General features: G+C 33.8%; 1 protein-coding gene across 1 annotated transcript in view; it reads right to left on the bottom strand.

The window, feature by feature from the left end:
• LOC123553977 (glypican-5-like) overlaps positions 1-19,784 on the bottom strand; it is a 64,668-nt gene extending 44,884 nt beyond the window's left edge. Inside the window, exons 1-2 of the mRNA XM_053548609.1 lie at positions 19,391-19,784; positions 13,510-13,683 (exon numbers count right to left, since the gene is read on the bottom strand). Of these exons, the coding sequence (XP_053404584.1) occupies positions 13,510-13,683; positions 19,391-19,538 (322 nt within the window). The 5' untranslated portion in view covers positions 19,539-19,784. The remainder of the gene's footprint in view (positions 1-13,509; positions 13,684-19,390) is intronic.

Consider the following 19,784-nt stretch of genomic DNA (forward strand, 5'->3'; position numbering starts at 1 on the left):
CTGTGTGTAGCTTTTGAAGTCTAGCTTTGGTTGCACAAACAAGTTAGGCAAATACAGGTAGTAATATATGAGCCGTGCCATGGGAAAACCAACATAGTGGCTTTGCGACCAGCATGGATCCAGACCAGCCTGCGCATCCGCGCAGTCTGGTCAGGATCCATGCTGTTCGCTAACAGTTTCTCCAATCCCAATAGGCTTTAAAAGCGAACAGCATGGAGCCTGACCAGACTGCGCGGATGCGCAGGCTGGTCTGGATCCATGCTGGTCGCAAACCCACTATGTTGGTTTTCCCATGGCACGGCTCATATATATTTTTTTCAATTTTGTGTTTCTTATCAATTTTAGCTAAATGCATTGTTGCCATCCTTGTTGTCCCTTCTACCCAACTGCCCACCTGTTATGAAAAAATGCCTGGAGGGGGGCACCTGGGGTCTTCCTCCACCATCAAAAGCTGGAAAGTCACTTTATGATCTATAATTGTGTTGGTGTGATGCTAAACTCAACAAATAGCAATGTATAGCTCTTACAGGAAATCTTTTTACATTCCCTTAGTTGGATCAAAGCATGTACTGTAAAATAATTTAATTTCATGGGCATGAAATTTCGTGGTTTTGGTCAAAACAGCAATTTCGTGGGATATGAATTCGTGGATTTCAACAAATGAACATAAAACGAATGGGAATTTTACTTTTTCGTTGGGATTAAATTTTGTGGGTTGACTCAAACACGAAATCCACGAAAATTAGTCCCCCACAAATATTAATGATTTCACAGTATACCAAATTTATACTAAAATAATTCTGTCTCGGATAGGAAAAATCAAATTTTAAAAAAACCTACTTGTATTAAGTGCTGCAAATTAAGTGAACAAAAATAAGTAACTGATGAAATGTTACAAGTTAAGAAAAAATCTGTTACTAAACTGAAATCTGATTAACTGCCTTTTTTTAAGGTGCTCACATTTGAGACAATACAGTATCTCTTCATTAAGGGAATTATACAAGGGACTTATATTTAAGAGGGAACAGATACTATAAAACATTAAGCTGAAATATCCATGTCTTAATTTCATATAAATTCAATCAAATATCTTTAGATTTTGATTAAGATAGCATTCTTCAGTGGCATGTTAGCATGGAATCCCACTGTAAATTGACTGGATACGCTCATACATCATTTAACATGCAAAATGAAACATGGATAATGACCAGCAAGAATGCTATCAGAACTTTACATTGTTTACAATTAATTAAACCATAATAATCTTAAACTTAGATAATTGAATTGAGCCGTGCCATGGGAAAACCAACATAGTGGGTGTGCGACCAGCATGGATCCAGACCAGCCTGCGCATCCACGCAGTCTGATCAGGATCCATGCTGTTCGCTTTTAAAGCCTATCGGAATTGGAGAAACTGTTAGCGAACAGCATGGATCCTGACCAGACTGTGCGGATGCGCAGGCTGGTCTGGATCCATGCTGGTCGCATACCCACTATGTTGGTTTTCCCATGGCACAGCTCAATTGTATTTTATTAATTGTTTTAACTAAGATATTAAGTTTCATTACATTGTTATACATTGTTAATTGATTATAATGTATAACTAACAAAATCCTGGTTTGGTTCAGTACTGCATGCACACCACCACAGATTTAGAGGCCACAACTTTGATCCTTTGTAAAGATCATTTGTAATGCAGAATATTTACTTTGTCAATAAACAGAAAATAACATAGCCTAAGGTATTTTTCCTCTGCAGCTTATTCATGAGAAGGTTTCACTTACTTTTGGAGACCATTAGGAACTAATACCATTACTATACTGACCATTTGCTTGTAGAAGGCAAAACCCCATACTGACCCTGTTACATCTGTGTTGCCATTACCTGCGGTCATGTCAGTCATGCAACCTAGGGAGGTCCGAGTCTGACCTGCCTCCGACTGGTAGCACACTTACAGTATAACTGACTACAAGACCTTCAGGTATTTGTCGTACAATCACCCAACACATTACCTACTATTATCTAAGACCAGTTGCACAACTGGTCCTGACTAATTTACAACTGGTTGTGTGACTTAAGTCGATCGGCTTGTCAGGCAGGGTCAATGATCAGTTCCAGCAACGTTTTTCGAACATTATATCTTAACCAAACCTGATATGATTTATGCATCTCCAAGGACCTGAAATACATGACTAACTGCATGACCATCATTAACATTTATCACTATTCATAGTAAATGTATAACAATGTAATTAGTCTTGCAGTCACACACGTCATTTAAGTGAACAGTCATGCATAACTGTGTGACTGGAATACTAGGAAGTTCCACATGGAACCAGTGATAACCACTCATAACTTGCAGCACCACAGTCATACAACTGTTGAAGATCTACATAAGGCCAGCTAAAATTTTTAATAAGACCGAAAACCTCCCCAGGACAAAATTCAGTCATCGGACTACCAAAGACCACCCAGCTAGGACTTATGGCAGGACTCTTCTATGATTCCTGCAATTTTCAATTGTACCTGATTGCAATCTGTTGCAAGTTAATTTCTCAGTATAGTATATCACACAAGAAATAAGCAAATGAATATTTTCAAACCTCAAAGTATTCTCAAGTTGTCTACTAATTCTTCTTTTTTCTTCTCAAATTTCTAACCCTTTTGAAATGTGTATCATATGCATATTTATATTCTTCTGGTATGTAACAAAAATACAATGTTTATTGCAATCTCAGTTACAAAACACCTGCAGCCTTTATTTGAAATGCAATAAAGTTGCAAGCTGCCAAGTATTAAAGCAAAACATGAATATCCTAACAATAGAACAAACACATAATTTCATTATATTGCCAAAAAAATCTATTTTTGTCAGAGCCTAGACCACACTTTAATTGGCTTAACTTTGTCAGTAGAAAGCAAAAACAAATGTACAAAAGAATCATGGGCAAAATAATTATCATATCTATGCTCAGCCTCAGTAGCCTTTGGTGCAGAAGATCATCGCCAGAGTTCGCTCCCATTGTGCCAGAAATTCTTTTGCTGGATACTCTGCAGTAAGTAGGAAACAGGCTTCTCTTCACTGATATCATCCTTACCATGGACACCATCAGGAATGATGTGTCAAAGAATCATTATTAATTATAAGTTGAAGAACTACTTTCAAAATCAGCTTAAAACAAGAGCTCGTCGAACACGAAATGCCCCCCTTGATGCATTCAGTAATTGCACAAGGAACAGAAATTATATGCTCACTGTAAACAAAAGTTCTACCATTCTGGTTTAATCTGACCTTGACCTTTAACCTATTAACCTAACAAGAGATTACAGATTGATCTTGGCGCCATCCACTGAGCCATTTTTTAATGTTCCAAATTTCAAGACTAGCTCAAGGTCAAAATCAAGGTCAAATTTCATTTAGGTATAAAACAATGTGTATGTGGTCCAAAATTGAAAGCGGTGGCTTGAGAAATGTGAAAGCAGGTCACTAGATCAATTTCAAGGTAAAGTTCATTTCGGTAGACAGAACTATGCGCGTGCTTCAATTTGAAGGCTGTAGGTACAGAAATGTGAAAATAGGTCACCAGGTCAAGATCAAGGTCAACTCATGTCAAGGTTCATTTTGCCACTCAAAACTATACATGTGGTCCAAATTTGAATGATGTAAGTTATGGACATGAAGATTCTAAGTTTTTCCCTGTATAAGTCTATATGAACAATATGACCTCTGGGGCGGGGCCATATTTGACCCGAGAGGGATAACTTGAACAAACTTGGTAGAGAACCACTAAATGATGCTACATTACAAATTACCAAAGCCATAGTCTTTGTGGATTGGACAAGAAGATTTTCAAAGTTTTTCCCTATATAAGTATATGTAAACCATGTGACCCCCAGGGCAGAGCCATATTTGACCCTAGGGGAATAATTTGAATAATCTTAGTAGAGGACCACTAGATGATGTCATATACAAAATATCAAAGCCCTAGGCCCTGTGGTTTTGGACAAGAGGTTTTTCAAAGTTTTTTCCTATATAAGTCTATATAAACCATGCGACCCTAGGGGTGGGGCCATATTTGACCCCAGGGAAATAATCTGAACAATCCTGGTAGAGGACCACTAGATTTTGCTACATACCAAATATCAAAGCCCTAGGCTCTATGGTTTTGGACAAGAAGATCAGAAACCATTTAACTGTTCCTGGCCAATGTAACCTTGACCTTTGACCTAATGACCTCAAAATCAATAGGGGTCATCTGCTGGTCATGGCCAACCTAACTATCAATTTTCCTGACGCTAGGCCCAAGCGTTCTTGAGTTATTGCCTGGAAACCATTTTACTGTTCCTGGTCACTGTGACCTTGACCTTTGACATACTGACCTCAAAATCAATAGGGGTCATCTGCTGGTCATTACCAACCTCCCTATCAACTTTCATGATCCTAAGCCCAAGTGTTCTTGAGTTATCATCCGGAAACCGTTTTACTGTTCAGGGTCACTGTGACCTTGACCTTTAACATACTGACCTCAAAATCAATAGGGGTCATCTGCTGGTCATTACCAACCTCCCTATCAATAATCATGATCCTAGGCCCAAGTGTTCTTGAGTTATCATCCGGAAACCGTTTTACTATTCAGGGTCACTGTGACCTTGGCCTTTGACATACAGACCTCAAAATCAATAGAGGTCATCTGCTGGTGATGACCAACCTCCCTATCAACTTTCATGATCCTAGGCCCAAGCGTTCTTGAGTTATCATCCAGAAACGGATTGGTCTACATTCCGACCGACCGACCGACCGACCGACTGACCGACCGACTGACCGACCGACATCTGCAAAACAATATACCCCTCCTTTTTCAATGGGGGGCATAATAAATTAGTGTATACAATGCTCAGCTGTTGTTCAGAAGGAGGAGCATGTCAAGACCTTTGTTGAATGACAGAAAAAGGATGTGCCATGGGAGAGTCACCTCCACTGGAATCTACTTCAATTAAACAAGTTTGGTCAAAGAAAAATGTGAATACATCTTAAATAGTTCTTTAATGTATATTTAAGAATGTGCTATCTCTATTGTCAAGATAACATTTAGAGATAACAGTCAACCCATTAGACATGTAAGAATTTAGTTTAATGGCCATAAACTGTTCTAACACATCATTTTAGTTTTCACGGTTGCTGGTGACATTCATCACAGTATATTCAACACTTTTTGGTAGCACAGTAAAATGTAATCTAGCTTCTAGATGGTAATACAAGACAAACATTAGGGCCTGTAAGCTACTATTTTTCATTTTTATAATGACTGTACACCTAATCATTTACATCTGTTGGGGAATTTTAATTGTGCAAATCCATGAAATTAACTTCCATCAAACAAATAAATTTCTGATTACTTTCTAATATCTTAAAGGCAAACGCTATAGTCTCTGTATACGAGATGGGCGAAATTTTTCCCAATAATAGAATTTCTTCAAACTTTGGATACTGAAGGACAATCATCTAAGAAACAAAGATATGCAATAAAAGTCATAGGTCACCAGTATTGAAAAAGAGTTATCTGTCCTTGAAAATGGCATTTCCTCAAAAAATGGATTCAAGTCCTTATGAAGTTTATATAGCTTAAATATTTTTACACTTGCTATTTGTCAGCACCTTGTTGAAACATCTGCCCTCAACAAGCCAGCTGGACAGATCAACATGATTATACATTAAATGGTTTAACTTATACCCTTCTAGATTTTTATAATGGACTGGTCCATCAGTACCATTTCTTATTTGAAGGGGCATTCACTGAAAACTGACAGACTGAATAGCGAACAGTGCAGACCATGATCAGCCTTGATCTTGGTCTGCACTGGTTGATCTTGGTCTGCACTGGTTGCAAAGGCAGAATCACTTGCCGCCAATAGGCTAAAGGTTTATTATCTATCAACATTACAAAATGCGTGCAGCAAAGGTATGGACAATGTATCTTAAAAATCTGATTATCTCCCATTCTGGTACATTAATTTTTTAAATCACATGACCAGTTGAAACAAAATCAATTTTGTATCCATTTTAGATCTATTTACTTTATATCACATACATTAACTTTATTTCTAGGGAAAATACTCAAAACTGTGTCAACAATATCTCTAAAATCTAAAATGAAATGATGTAAAACCGATTCATCAGAAGTCTACTAAATTTCGGAATGCCAGCGGCTGCAGGGATTGCTAGATAATAATTTCAGGCCAAATAAGAGTTTAAGGTTACTAAGCATGTCATGTTAAAATGCTAGATTTTAAACTCAATATTGTTTTCTAATAAAAAACATTGAAATTTTACATGTTATCAAATTCAAAAATTTCAATACAGGTGCTCTCTATTTTAATAATTTCTATATAAATCTTCTTAATTTTGTAGCAAATCATTTTAAGTGTGTAACATAAATTAGTTGTTCAACACAGATAAATAAATTTGATTTGATTCGCAGGCCTTTGTGGTTACAAAATATGAATTTCAAATTTTCTTTATCACTTCTACAACTTTATGAATATATTATTTTTCCTACTCCTATAGATTAACAGATTTATGAAAATATTACAGTTAAAGGAATGTTACAGGAACATTTTCTTTAAACATAATGCCATTCATCTTCCATTTTATGAGACTTTTGCACTCGGAAACCTTTTAAACTTGTTAATAATGTATCCGGAAGAAACTGGATGTAACATATCGGCAGCTGCACAAAATGTCTGACAATACCAAATTATGGCGTGTGTGCCGCCTTTGTTGAACTGTTTATATGACGTGCCTATTGGAGAAGACTCACAGAGTTTGTGGTGCTTGATTATAAAGTGGTGCGCTGTACTCCGGAATCCAGACAAATTTATTACAAGTTCTCTTCAGTGCATTACATTACAAACAGCATGCCATTACCCAACTCATTGTTCTAATAGCATACAGCTGAGAAAATGACATCATTTTCTAAAGACTCTGAAAAATAATAATAACATTTTCGCATTATTCTGAAAAAAAAAGGTGTCCACAAAACTGGTTTTGGCCAGAACTGCATCCTTTCTACTGCTGCAAGATCCTCTATATCTGTATTAGTTTAAATCTGCCAGTATTGGCACAGTCTGACACAATTATACATTGTGTTGTCACTTCTGGGTCAGCTTAGCTGCAATAGCATGTCCCTTTCCACTCAGTTTTCCTTAGACTCAGTGCAGGCCAATTACCCATGTGCCACAATAAATATAAACAGGTGTTCTGAGCTATTTTTCGAACATAATATTCCAACTCATTGACTACATGCCTTTTCTAATTGTTACTACCTTCTGTAGCACCAATTCTTCTTACTTTGTAGAAACACCTTATAATGGAGAGCAAATGTCCCATGGGAATAAACTGCCTCATAATGTAGAACAAATGTCCCATGGGAATAACCTCATAATGTATAACAAAATTGTTCTATATAAATCATCTATTAACAGAAAATGAATGTCCCATAGAAATCACCTCAAAATAGAGAACGAATGTCCCATGGGAATTACCTTATAATGAATAATGAATGTCCCATGGGAATCACCACAAAACGGAATGAATGTCCCATGGGAATTACCTCATGATGGAGAACAAAATGTCCTGTAGGAATCACCTATTAACAAAGACTGAATGTCCCATGGAAATCATCTCATAATTGAGAATTAATGTCCCACGTGAATAACCTCATGATGGAGAACAGCTGAAAGCCTCATAGTATTATCACCTCATAAAGGAATAAAAATTTCAGGACATAATACTGCACCAGTACTGACTTGATCTGTGCAGGGAATGCACACTTATACAGCTTCCACTCATGAATGAGAAAATGCCTTGACCAACACTGGACTCTACAGTCTCTCAATTCATAACCAAATGTGCTCTATCAACTGATATTCTAAGGTAGGCAACACTTAAAAACAGTAGCAGAATGTGTAAGACTTACAATTTTCTAAAAGTCTTTTAGCATACTGAGCAAAAACACTTTTTTCAGCTATTGCTTTTACCTTATGCTAGCTAGAGAATTGTTAACTTATGTTGCCTATGGTAAATTAATGAAAAATAATAAATTTTACTCTAAATACTAAAAAAATTGCCCTTTAGTATCAGTCCATCTGTCACATTCTGGGGGCTGGAAATCACAAAAGCATTCCCAATATTTGTTCAGTGAAAATCTTGTTAATCATTTGATCATATTAAGGCCAATGATTGAGATGGTAACAGTGCGCCCTCACATTATCGCAGTAGTTCGAGGGCTTAAACCATTGTATCATAACTCTAACTCTCGAAACCCACAGAGTAGGCGGACAAATCATGTGTCATTTTGGTCATTTTGTCTATAAATGGCCTGACAAATTACATCTCGGGTCAGCGGGAGTTTACGCCACTTTTAAGTGTGATTTTATTTATTAAAATATTTACTCAGCGGGTGACCTCACCGTAATCTTCTATTCACGGTACATGTAACATTAAATCGGCCCAAAATAAACAAGATTAAGTACAATATATGAAATTTGATAATCTCCGAATGAATAAAATAAATTAGTTAAATACCTAGTAAATTGAAAGTAAATCTAATAGAAATGTCCCCAATAGGGTAGGTGAATTTAAAATATGTGGACCTCTTAGTTCGGTAAATAATTATTTAGTCTTAATGTAAATAAAGATGACAGAGCATTCAGAAATAGGCAAATTGTCCACTTGTTAATTGTCATAACAATGTGGGTTACTGTAAAAACAGGGTGTCATATTTACTCTAATGATTAGAGTACCTTTAACTGATTTTTTAATTACATTCTGTATAATATTGAAAAGTGCACGATAATTTAGAATATCCTCATAGGTTCAAAGCTCTGCTATTTAAAGTCAGGACCTGATGATGATCTCTCCTTGTGAGATACCATGAGGGTCTTAGATCTGGCGTCTGATTGGTTGTTACAATTTTGCGATTGACCAATCACATTTTTAGGATTTAAAGAAGCCAAGACTGGCCCTAAAGCTCAAGTTTCATAACTTCCCAGGAGGTGGTCTAAACATTTTTTTGATACATCATTCACTAATACTGTTTCATGATTAAGCTGAAAAAAATTGTATGTAAATTTTCATGCTATGATGAATATTTAAAATGATATATTATGAGTGCACTTTAATTAATTTGCATAGTGTTTAGGTCACAACATATCAAAAAAAGAATATACTTCAACTCAAGTGGTACGGACAATCCATACAAATAAATAACTTCCGATTATACTTCCATTCTAGTTTGACGTAACCAGTTGCACTCAGATATAAAGCTCAAGTCAAGTGCAATAGTCCACTTAAGAGCATTTAAAATAATTTGTGGCTAACCAAAGTGTTAAGTACAAAATATTGAATCAAACGTTACATTTTTTGTGCATCATCTAAATAATTCACTATCCCTAACATTTCTTAATTATTAGGCCTAAAAAATGAGTAATAATAAACTTTTCAAGATATTTGTACCATAAACAACCATTTTGTGTTTCATTCAAAGTTTCATGACATTCTTATTTAAGAAATTCCATATTTGGCATAGGATAAAAAGTATTAAATAACACTGGCTTTCCAAATTGGTCATCTTTATTTTAAGACCCAATGAAACCACACGTCATTCTGTATTTTTTCATTCATAAATGTCAAAAGAATTATCTCAAAAAGGTGTGCTTAAACTGTAGATGATGAAATATAAATACAAAAGACTACTGAAGCTTTATTTATAGATCCCATGTCTCAGATAAAAAATTTCTTTGTTTATTGGTTTATCCCCTATTAAAGATTTCACAGCGTTTTGAAATTAACGTTCCAGTAAATATTTACTTTCAACATTCTTAACACTCAGACAGAAAAGCATACAGTCTTTTTTACAGAGTTTTCATTGATGGGACGGAAATAGGCCTCTTGAAACAGACAAAGTCATTTTGAATTGGTGTTCGTCCAATAACTTCACATAACAGGCATAATTTCAGTAATTCAAAAGAAGTACTTGGAAAGAGCTTGTAAAATTTGAATAAACGATGTGCGGAAATTGGCAAAATGTCGACAAGTGAGCAAACAGGATCCCCTTAAATTGAATCATCTGAAAGGGTATTATCACTGCTCAAGAATGCTCAAGTTCTGTATTCAACAGCCAAGCTCCCTTTGATATTAAAAATGACTCATTTGCATGTTTTTTGGTCACAATTTTTTTTTTTATATTGTATTTTGTTTAAAGGGCTTTCGGTATTTCTTTATAGACGAAACAACAGTGTCTTATGTGGTATCGATATAATTTTTATTCTTTAAGGTGAATGTTGTAGCAAAGTGGTCAGGCACCTGTTCATCATTGTTTTTTGGCATACTTAATAGTCCTGAGCAATTGTGAATAAAAAACATACTAGAGATGTACTTAGTGACCCGTGTTTTTGCTCACAGTGGCTCAAAACATGTAACAATGAGCTGCATGTGATTCGTGATCGAACCCTAGAAAAGAGAAAATTCTCCAATACCATTCTCTGTGATTTTCTGCAGTTGGCATATCTTCCAGTACTGTCTGATACAGCTGTCTGGTGACGGCAGAAATTTCGCAGGAATTCTATGGAAATTAACAGTGTTTTCTGCATGCAGTTCTGCAGATTTTATGGTTATCTTTGATCACACAGTAATTACACATACAATTAATGCAAATTGCTGAAAATCAAGTGTGCTACTGCCTGAGATAATTGATGTAATTCACTTTAATATGGAGTCTGTGATAGAATGAGTAGGATGAATTTCCCATAAAACATACCATTCTTAAGTCCCCGATAATCATGATGCACATTATGGACACAACTGCTTTCGCTGTTACTGTGACCTTTGTTTTTGGACATTCCTCAATGTCCCCTAAGAATTTCTAATACCCACAACTCAGGATTCTGATAGATTCATTTGATACCAGCAGACAGTACCAGTCTATGCATACATTATCACATGTATTAATTACAATTTTCAATCCTTTGATGCCTGTATACAGGGCGGCTGTTCATCATTATCTCTTGCTTTTGTTGTTTCATTTCATTTGCCATATTGAGATTTTTTTGCTAACTCATTTTCGCAGTTTGTACATCAATATTTATCAGATGTATATGATAACATTTTTGTACCTAATTTATTTCTTGTTTATAATTATTATGTTTTCAATCATTCATATGTAGGGAAATCTATACCCATCAGAAATCAAGCAAAACTTTATGAACTGTTTTTTTAAATCTATTTCAGAAGTCATTATATTTGTCACTATGTTTAAATACAACTGCATATTAAAATATAAACTGATAATATCTGTTTATAGAATAGTTTTGCTATATGATATAAAAGCAATACATAATGTATTAAATATAAAGACAGTTAAAACTGTATAATCTACTTGAAGCATCATTCTGGTAACTCACAGGTAAAACATACACATACACTTGGCCTGTTAGCAAATACTGAAGTGTAAATTAAAATGTTTGAAAATAGAAAAAAATTAATGCTAGTCAAATTTAAATTGATCGAAAAAAGAAAATACTGAAGCGTGGGCTCTGAAAATCTATTTTGTATTCGTCAGAACCCCGACTTCTCTACTTACTGTGCTAGGTAGTCATTTTACAACTGTGAACTCTTAGCTAACTTAAAGAGGGTTAATAGATATGATATTTTTCATACAGTTGTATGAGGTAATCAATTTTGATCTGAATATTTATCTACCTGTTTAAAAAAAATCCTCTAAAAGTCAGACTCAAGGGTCAGTAGCAAACTACACTTAATTGTACCATCTGCTCTGCCAATAAAAATCTGTGACCAGGAGATTATAGTGTATATAATAAGGGTGGCCTATTTGTAAACCAGTGTGAGTTCTCCATTTTTTACTTGAAAGAGGTTGGGGTGGGTAGGGGGTGGGGGTGTATTATGCAGATGGGAGAATAATTAATTCAGGTTGGGCAAGATGGATCAATGTATAAAAAAAGAATTGTGAATAATGAGTCAGTTTTTGGGAAGAGCAATTTTTATAATGTGAAGGACTTATAGTACTAGAATGAACACGATTGTGGTTTGTCTAACACAACAGAGAAAGTGCGTTATTCATAGCTTCAAAGTGAAAACTTGCACAAAAATGCACTTGCATTATACACTTATATAAACTTGAATCTGATCCATTCATATTCTCAATATGGGCTTTTATTACAATCGGACAAGTATGTGAATACATAAATCGTCCAACTTCAAAGCATTTGTATGTTCATTGACTAAACATCAAGATCAGATTTGCATAATTTATGCATAAGTGATTACACTTGTCAACATTTAAAAGGATGGAAAATAATTGATAATTATGGATGTTTTTTGTATGACTTTGAACATGGCGGTTAACTCACACCGAATCCTGGATGTACAGCAAAGCAGACCAGCAAGAATGTGTGAAATTTATGTAAATGCAAACTTTAAAGTTTTTCAAACACTGTGTCAAATATGAATTAAACTAGCACATTAATGTACCGTCTCTTCAGCACAAAAACTGAAATAAAGAACCTCTTGACCAAAGTGACAGCCTATGTAAAGTTTATTTGCATTACGTTATAATTATGCTCATTTCAGAATATGTTGCTAATTTCAATAAAGGCTTCTTCAATAATAAGTTTTGTTTAAAGGATTTTTTTTCTATGAAATGGCCTAGTGACCTAGATTTTTACCCAAGATGACCCAATACTGAAAACATTCTGACCATGTTTCATTAATATTGGAACAGCACACCACAATAATGGATGATAGTTACGGACAAAGGGCGATCACAATAGCTCTACATCAGGTGAGCAAAAAAGTATGTAAAGTATGTAAAGACTTGTTTCACTCTATAAAAGGGAGGTAACCTGCAAATTCACAAAGGGCAGACAACTATCAACACCTTAAAAAAAGGACATAACTTGCAAAATCACTACGGGGAGATATTCAGGTAATAAATTCATGGGACTTTAGACTATCTGTAAGAACATAAAAGGGAAGACAACCTGTAAGTACATAAAAGGGGACACAATGTGGCAATTATTAAAACTCATGGGAAGAAAACCAGCTGTAACAATATAACAGGGAAGACAACTTGTAAGTACATAAAAGGGGACACAATGTGGCAATTATTAAAACTCATGGGAAGAAAACCAGCTGTAACAATATAACAGGGAAGACAACTTGTAAGTTATAATTATAACAACTGCCAATGTTTTACAGCTGAGACACTGAACCAGAAAACTGGTATATTCTTTTGGCAAAAATGGCAGAGGAACAAAAATGGAGACAATCAGCCATATTTATAACCTTCTACTTTATCAACTCTTGATAACCAGTATGTCTATTAGTATAATCTTTAAAAAAACAACAACAAAAAACGAGTTTTCACATCAAGGGAAATAACTGCTTTCCTGATCCATTACTTTTGTGAGACTTGTAATAAAAATACGTAATACCTTGATAATCCCCCATATGATCTGTTATACGTCTTTTTAAATTGGAATTCCTGTATCTTACACTCTCTGTGATGTATTTCTCCGATGCCAACAGGTACGTCATTTCTGAGTCCTGCGAGCAGCAGGATGCTTGTCGGGCTGTTAGAGAACGCGAACATATTCTCAAACCTTCATCTGCAACAGAAAAAAAAAAAAATGTGCAGAATTTGTAATTACATACAGCCTGTTTTACAGATACCTGAAAAGTGTTTTTCGCTTAATCTAAAATGTATACAATGTCCATAAAAGTTGAAGTTCCCAACAAAGCTCTTTAAGGGCTACTGTATTCCTTCGCAAATGCTGTTCTCACAAATTATATATTTTCTGCTTAAAAATAATGTTTCTAATAAGTATATGTGACTAATACTAGCAGAATTGAAAATGAGGCCCATACACTCTACAATGTCTGCTTGACATCACTCATTTTTTATATTTTATTCTATAAAACATTATTTTCTAACAAGATGAAAAGCTTGTATAAATCTAAAAGAAACAATTTATTGTGACATTACTATTTCAGTATCTTTTGTTAAATAATTTCCTTTCTTTTTACTTCTCAAAACATGTATCCTTTGCAAGAGTTATTATCCAGAAAGCATGCATGCTTCAGACATTATGTACCAGACATGCTGCAACTTATAATAGGCATGTTATTGACATTAACTAGCCAGCATGCTGCGTCTATGGGCATGCTTCAGACATCATCTGGCCAGCATGCTGCAACTTTGGGCATCATGCTGCAGACTTTATCTAGCCAGCATGCTGTAACTATAGGTATGCATTTTGATAACTGCTTGCTCCACACACGGTTAATTATTCACAAAAGATAGACTGATTCGATATCATGCCTCCATTCAGGAAAATGCTTTGAAATATATTCCATGTTTTGTTAATGTAGAAGGCAATAAATGCTGTATCAGTTAGGATATCTCGGGACCTTGCAGTGTTGGTTATCGAGCCATAATCTGCATGTTCTTGGCATTTCTAGTAAATTAACATGTGCAATGTTACATAAATGTGCAACAAGAACCATATAAATGTGTATAATTTATATATAAATGTACCTTAATTCAAATAATTGCTATTAAAAAAATTTTTGTAAACACTAAAATATTATATTTGCACAACATTCACTTCAAAATACTAATACAATTTTAAAATTCATTTTAAACCTAAAATACTAATGTTACCAATAGTTCTGCATCGCAGGTAAACCGAAATAATAGCTCCTAGATCACAAATTCTAGAACCCCTGATCAATTACTTTAACAGGGGTTTCACTAAGGGCTGGGGATGGGGATTTCACCCTGCTGAAATGATTTTCATGTTCAAAATCACTGTAAAGACAAAGTCATGCCATCACTTCAGCTTATTTCATTGTAATGAAAACCGAAGGACATGGGGGATATGTGACAGGTGGAGATTTTGTCAGACCTATTCTTTGTGACCCTAGTTTTAATTGGAAATAGAGTGTAAATCATTAAATTATTACTGTTGTATATTACTTACATAATTACAGCTATAAAATCTAAATTTTCAATAATCAATGTCTCTGTTACAAAGTTACACAAAGTAATGAATTATAGCTTAATTGCCCGACTGTGTATTAATGATGATATGTGACCTTAATTAAATATTGTGATTCTTTAATATCAATATGATGAAGTTTGTTCCATATCAGTTATAAATATTGACATTTTCAGTAATTTTACTTTATATTTGTTGATAATGTCTTCAAGGAAATGGAATATTTTAGAAACATTTTGTGAGACAGGGTATTTTTCTATCAAAAATTCTCTTAGTACCTCATAAAATAAACAAACATGTTTGTAAACATAGATGGTTCCAAACTGAAGGGGATCCATGCTAAAAAATAATGACAAAATACAATACATATCGCATATCTGTAGCCCTCAGACCAATCTATAAACCGGGCCAGTCTATTTACTAAGTATAACAACACTGTTGACCCATTTAAACGAGGAGTAGGGTTACTTAAACTTATCACAGACACCATCAGTTATGTCCCCTTATACATCTCTTCCCTAAGAGGCCACACTCACTATTGCAGCGTTTTCGTATCAACTATGGTCTTTCATGCCTTGTGAGCAAACCAAACTATTCAACAGGACATATTTCAAATCCTAGAAAGTAAAATGACTTGGCAAAAATCTCCTAATTTAATTACTACAAAATTTTCATTTCTTTTTTATTACAACTTAAATCAAAGATCTAAGGTTTTGTAATGTAAGGTGGTTAAGGCTTTTTTTTACCTTGTACTAAGGTCATCATCCACTGCCTGGGGGATCAGACAGGGAATCATGTCCATTTGCAGACAGCCTAACATTTATAAAACATATGATTGTTTGGTTTATATCCCATAAATGTCCTGGATGATTCACATCTATATGTGATTCAAGGGTTGGCTGTGTAATTAAAGACTAAATCACGGTCATTGGACAACTTGTCACCTCATTATATATAATGAAGAGGATGAGATTTATTTGGAAGTTTTTACATATAAAATCTTTTAATTACAAAGCCATATTTAGATCCTTGGTTTTGTCCAAAAAATGGCTATAGCGTGGGGAAAATAAAATTTTGTGTAAAAATCTATTCACTGTAGTAACTCTTGTGTAGCTTGTAAAATATGTAGAAACATCTTTCTTGTATAGATACACAAAATATCTGTTATAAAATAACTATCTGATATAAAATATGAAGGAATATGGCTACACTGGTATGAAATTTCAACATAAATGATAATTTACTTATAATTTTTGACATTTTAAAGCACAACCTGCTTTAAAACTTTAACTGTAGGCATTCCCCTTTAAAACATTTTAACATTTTTAAAATCAATGTTTTCTTGGTCTGTTAGCAAACAAAAGCAAAGTGATAGACTGGTATGCTATCTTGTAATGGCCATCTTTTTAACATTTAAATTTGAATGAAATTCTTTTCTTTTCATTTTGTGATAAGAAAGTTTTATTAGCCTATGTTCACACATCCAGAAAAAAGTGGGTTTTGAAGCATCTTAGATAGCGGAATCAATGCGTTGATAAGGACATACCAAATGAAAGTGACAAAACAGGGAAACACAAACCTCATTTAGAATGAAATATTTGAAAAGAACTGATAACTTAAACAAAGGTCTTCAACAACAACAAAAAAAAACAAGTTTATAAGATACCGGTAGTGATTTTCTACAAAAAAGTTTTAACCTCTGTAGTATAAATACCTAATATGTCTAGAGTTTTACAATCTAGTTGTAAATCGCAATTTTTGTTCAACAATGTTAAGATAAAAAATATTTCTAAAACTTTTGTCTCCAAATTAAAATTCTTTTTGATGTTAACCCTGTACAAGTATAATGGTTTTTTACAATGACTCACTTCAAACTTAAATGACAACTAATTAACACTGTAAATTTAAGTTGTTTCATGTGGGGGCAGTCTATTAATTTATTATGTAACAGCTGATTTTGAGTTAAAGTGAAAGAATATTATAAGGTAGATCTGGAATAAATTTTAGTATAGTTAATTTTGAAGTTGTTTTGTTTTTACTGGATACTGAAAAAACACAGGCAGCATGCACAATTTATTATATGGTTAAGAAATTCAAATTATATCAATCTTAATGTTAAAGGCTAAAATGAATATATTTAAGCTTTAATCTTGAACATTTTTAGACAATTAAGTATTAAAGTGCTAAAAGTTAAAAAAAAAAAAATTACTCAGTTTATGTCCTAATTTACTTAGCTTGCAAATGATGAGTCAGCAGTTTAACTGTTGTGTGTGTGTGTTGGGGTGGGGGTGTGGGGGCTGAGGGGAATGCAATATGTATGGAATCCTATAAGGGCCAACAAACTGCTGAATTTGATTTTCAAAATTTCATGATAAATAATTTGATTTTTTAGTTTCATATTTTCTTATTTTAATACTTTACTGCATAAAAATTCTTCAAAAATTCATTAACAAATTGAAAAAAAAAATAAAATTGCACTATTTTAGCATTTTTATGGAATCTGACAACACATAACACAAACTTATTCATGTTTAATACATGAAGACATATAGAGAATTCCGTCCATGATAAATATGACTAATTCATTACTAATGTTTTTTTATAAGAGAGAGGTAAAAACTGTCATTCAATGATGACAGTCAGGAATATTATATAGCTTACAAAAAAAGCCAGATTTATAAAAGGTAATTTTGTAGTAGGTGGAACACGAATACACAAAATAAATCATTCTTTTTTTGCAATTTATTGTTAGCCTTCTCGCTTATACAGAATTTATTTTCCTTCTGATGAAGACTCAAGAGTAAGATTAATTTATAAAATACAGAACCCCCTTATATCAAGAAAAACACTTTTTTTTATATAAAATATTTCACATAAATTCATTCAAAATTTTTTCTTGTGTGCATGTTAAATTTGAACGTAAAGGCTATGTTTTTTTTTGTTTTCTTCAAATATAATAGGACATTTAATTAGGACAGGACTACAATGATAAAATATCAGATCATACTGTATAGGCAAGGCTACTGGATTTAACCCTTACCCTGCTAAATTTCTATTCTTTCAATTTGGACAGTACCATTAACTGTTAAAAGAGGTGCTTACCAAAAAGATACTGTCTGAATGGCGAACAGTGCAGATCATGATCAGACTGCACATCTGTGCAGGCTGATCATGATCTCCACTTGTCGCAAAGGCAGAATCAGTCGTGTTCAGCATGATAAGAGTAAATACTACATGCACCGCTCTGTGTATAACTGACATTTTCTCCACACAAAACATATATTATATCAGATTTATATGACAAACAATTTCAAAGGTGCTTCATAAGAAATAATGGCAGAGAGATAATGACTCTTGCATTAGAACTCATATGTCTCACTCAGGTGATCAAACTCACGGCTCCCAGTTTGGTACACAAGGTTCACATGTATCCTTTTTCACTACCAAGCAGACAGTTTCTGATGGAATAGTGTACATGAGTAATTTTTATGCAAAATCCATGACTGTTTCATTTTCTCCCTAACAGACTGGGCGTATAAGAAATAGATTCTCCTCAACATGCTGTTAATTCACTTGAGCATGATTATGCTAATACACGAACAAAACAAAGATATTTTATTGAAAATGCACCTGGTTTCACTTTTAATTTTTTGTCTCTTACTGACGCAATTTCCGAAGGAAAAACTATTTAAGAGGAAATTCATATGCTGAAATCAGAAGTTCCTGTTCATAATTAAAAAAAATAACTTTAAATTCTTACCGAGGAAATTTTATTGCTGCCAAAAACAGAGAGCACTTCAACATTTTAAATATTAAGTTTTCTCTTTAAATATTTTATCATCCTTTTACAAGAAAATATTTCACTTCTTTTAAAAGAAAAATTAAACTATACTCATTTCATAGCTTTCAAAGATTTTATCACCTCTATGTGAATTTTTACATTGTTTCATTGAAGAGTATATACCTTGTGAGAGTCTAATTCACTGAAATACTTCATTATTTATAATATTGTATTTAGTGTTAGCAACTTGCTCTAAAGTACATATACTGCGATATTTTTATGAATTTTATAATTACATGTATTATATTAATTACGTCATGTATCATGTATAATGATCACTTCATTCTATTTATATTCAATTATTTAAGAGTGTATATTATATATTAATTGCTTAAAGACAAGTTTTAATTACCCTCTCGTTAAGGTAAAATTTATTTCATCAATTTCTTTTGATCTTACCGCTCGCGGCCCTTTGATCAGCTAATTGACAGGTGACTGATGGACCAACACGTGAAGTGTACATACATTACTTACCTATAATCGGTAAATCTGGCACTAAATCTTCGCTACTTATTTTTGTAAATTCTTCTTTAACTTTCTGACATGTATTTCCAGAACTGTATGAATTCAAAACTCCAAAAATTGTTGAAAATACACAAACCAGAAACACCGAACGACACATTTTCACTTTTGTATTGAATGAAAATCCCACAAAATAAAATGAAGAAAGCGAAACTATTACAAAGTTCGATAATGTCACGGTAAAAATCTGTAAAATCCTACATATATAGTCAAAATAAAATTCAAACTACGTATCACACAACATAAAACCTTTTATTCTAGGTCATTATTTTGATAAATATAATAAAATACCGTCCCGCGAGCACAACCAACTTCGTGTGTCTATTTCACCGTTTGATATGATATG

This window comes from Mercenaria mercenaria, chromosome 7, assembly GCF_021730395.1.
Source record: "Mercenaria mercenaria strain notata chromosome 7, MADL_Memer_1, whole genome shotgun sequence".
Taxonomy (NCBI): Eukaryota; Metazoa; Mollusca; class Bivalvia; order Venerida; family Veneridae; genus Mercenaria; species Mercenaria mercenaria.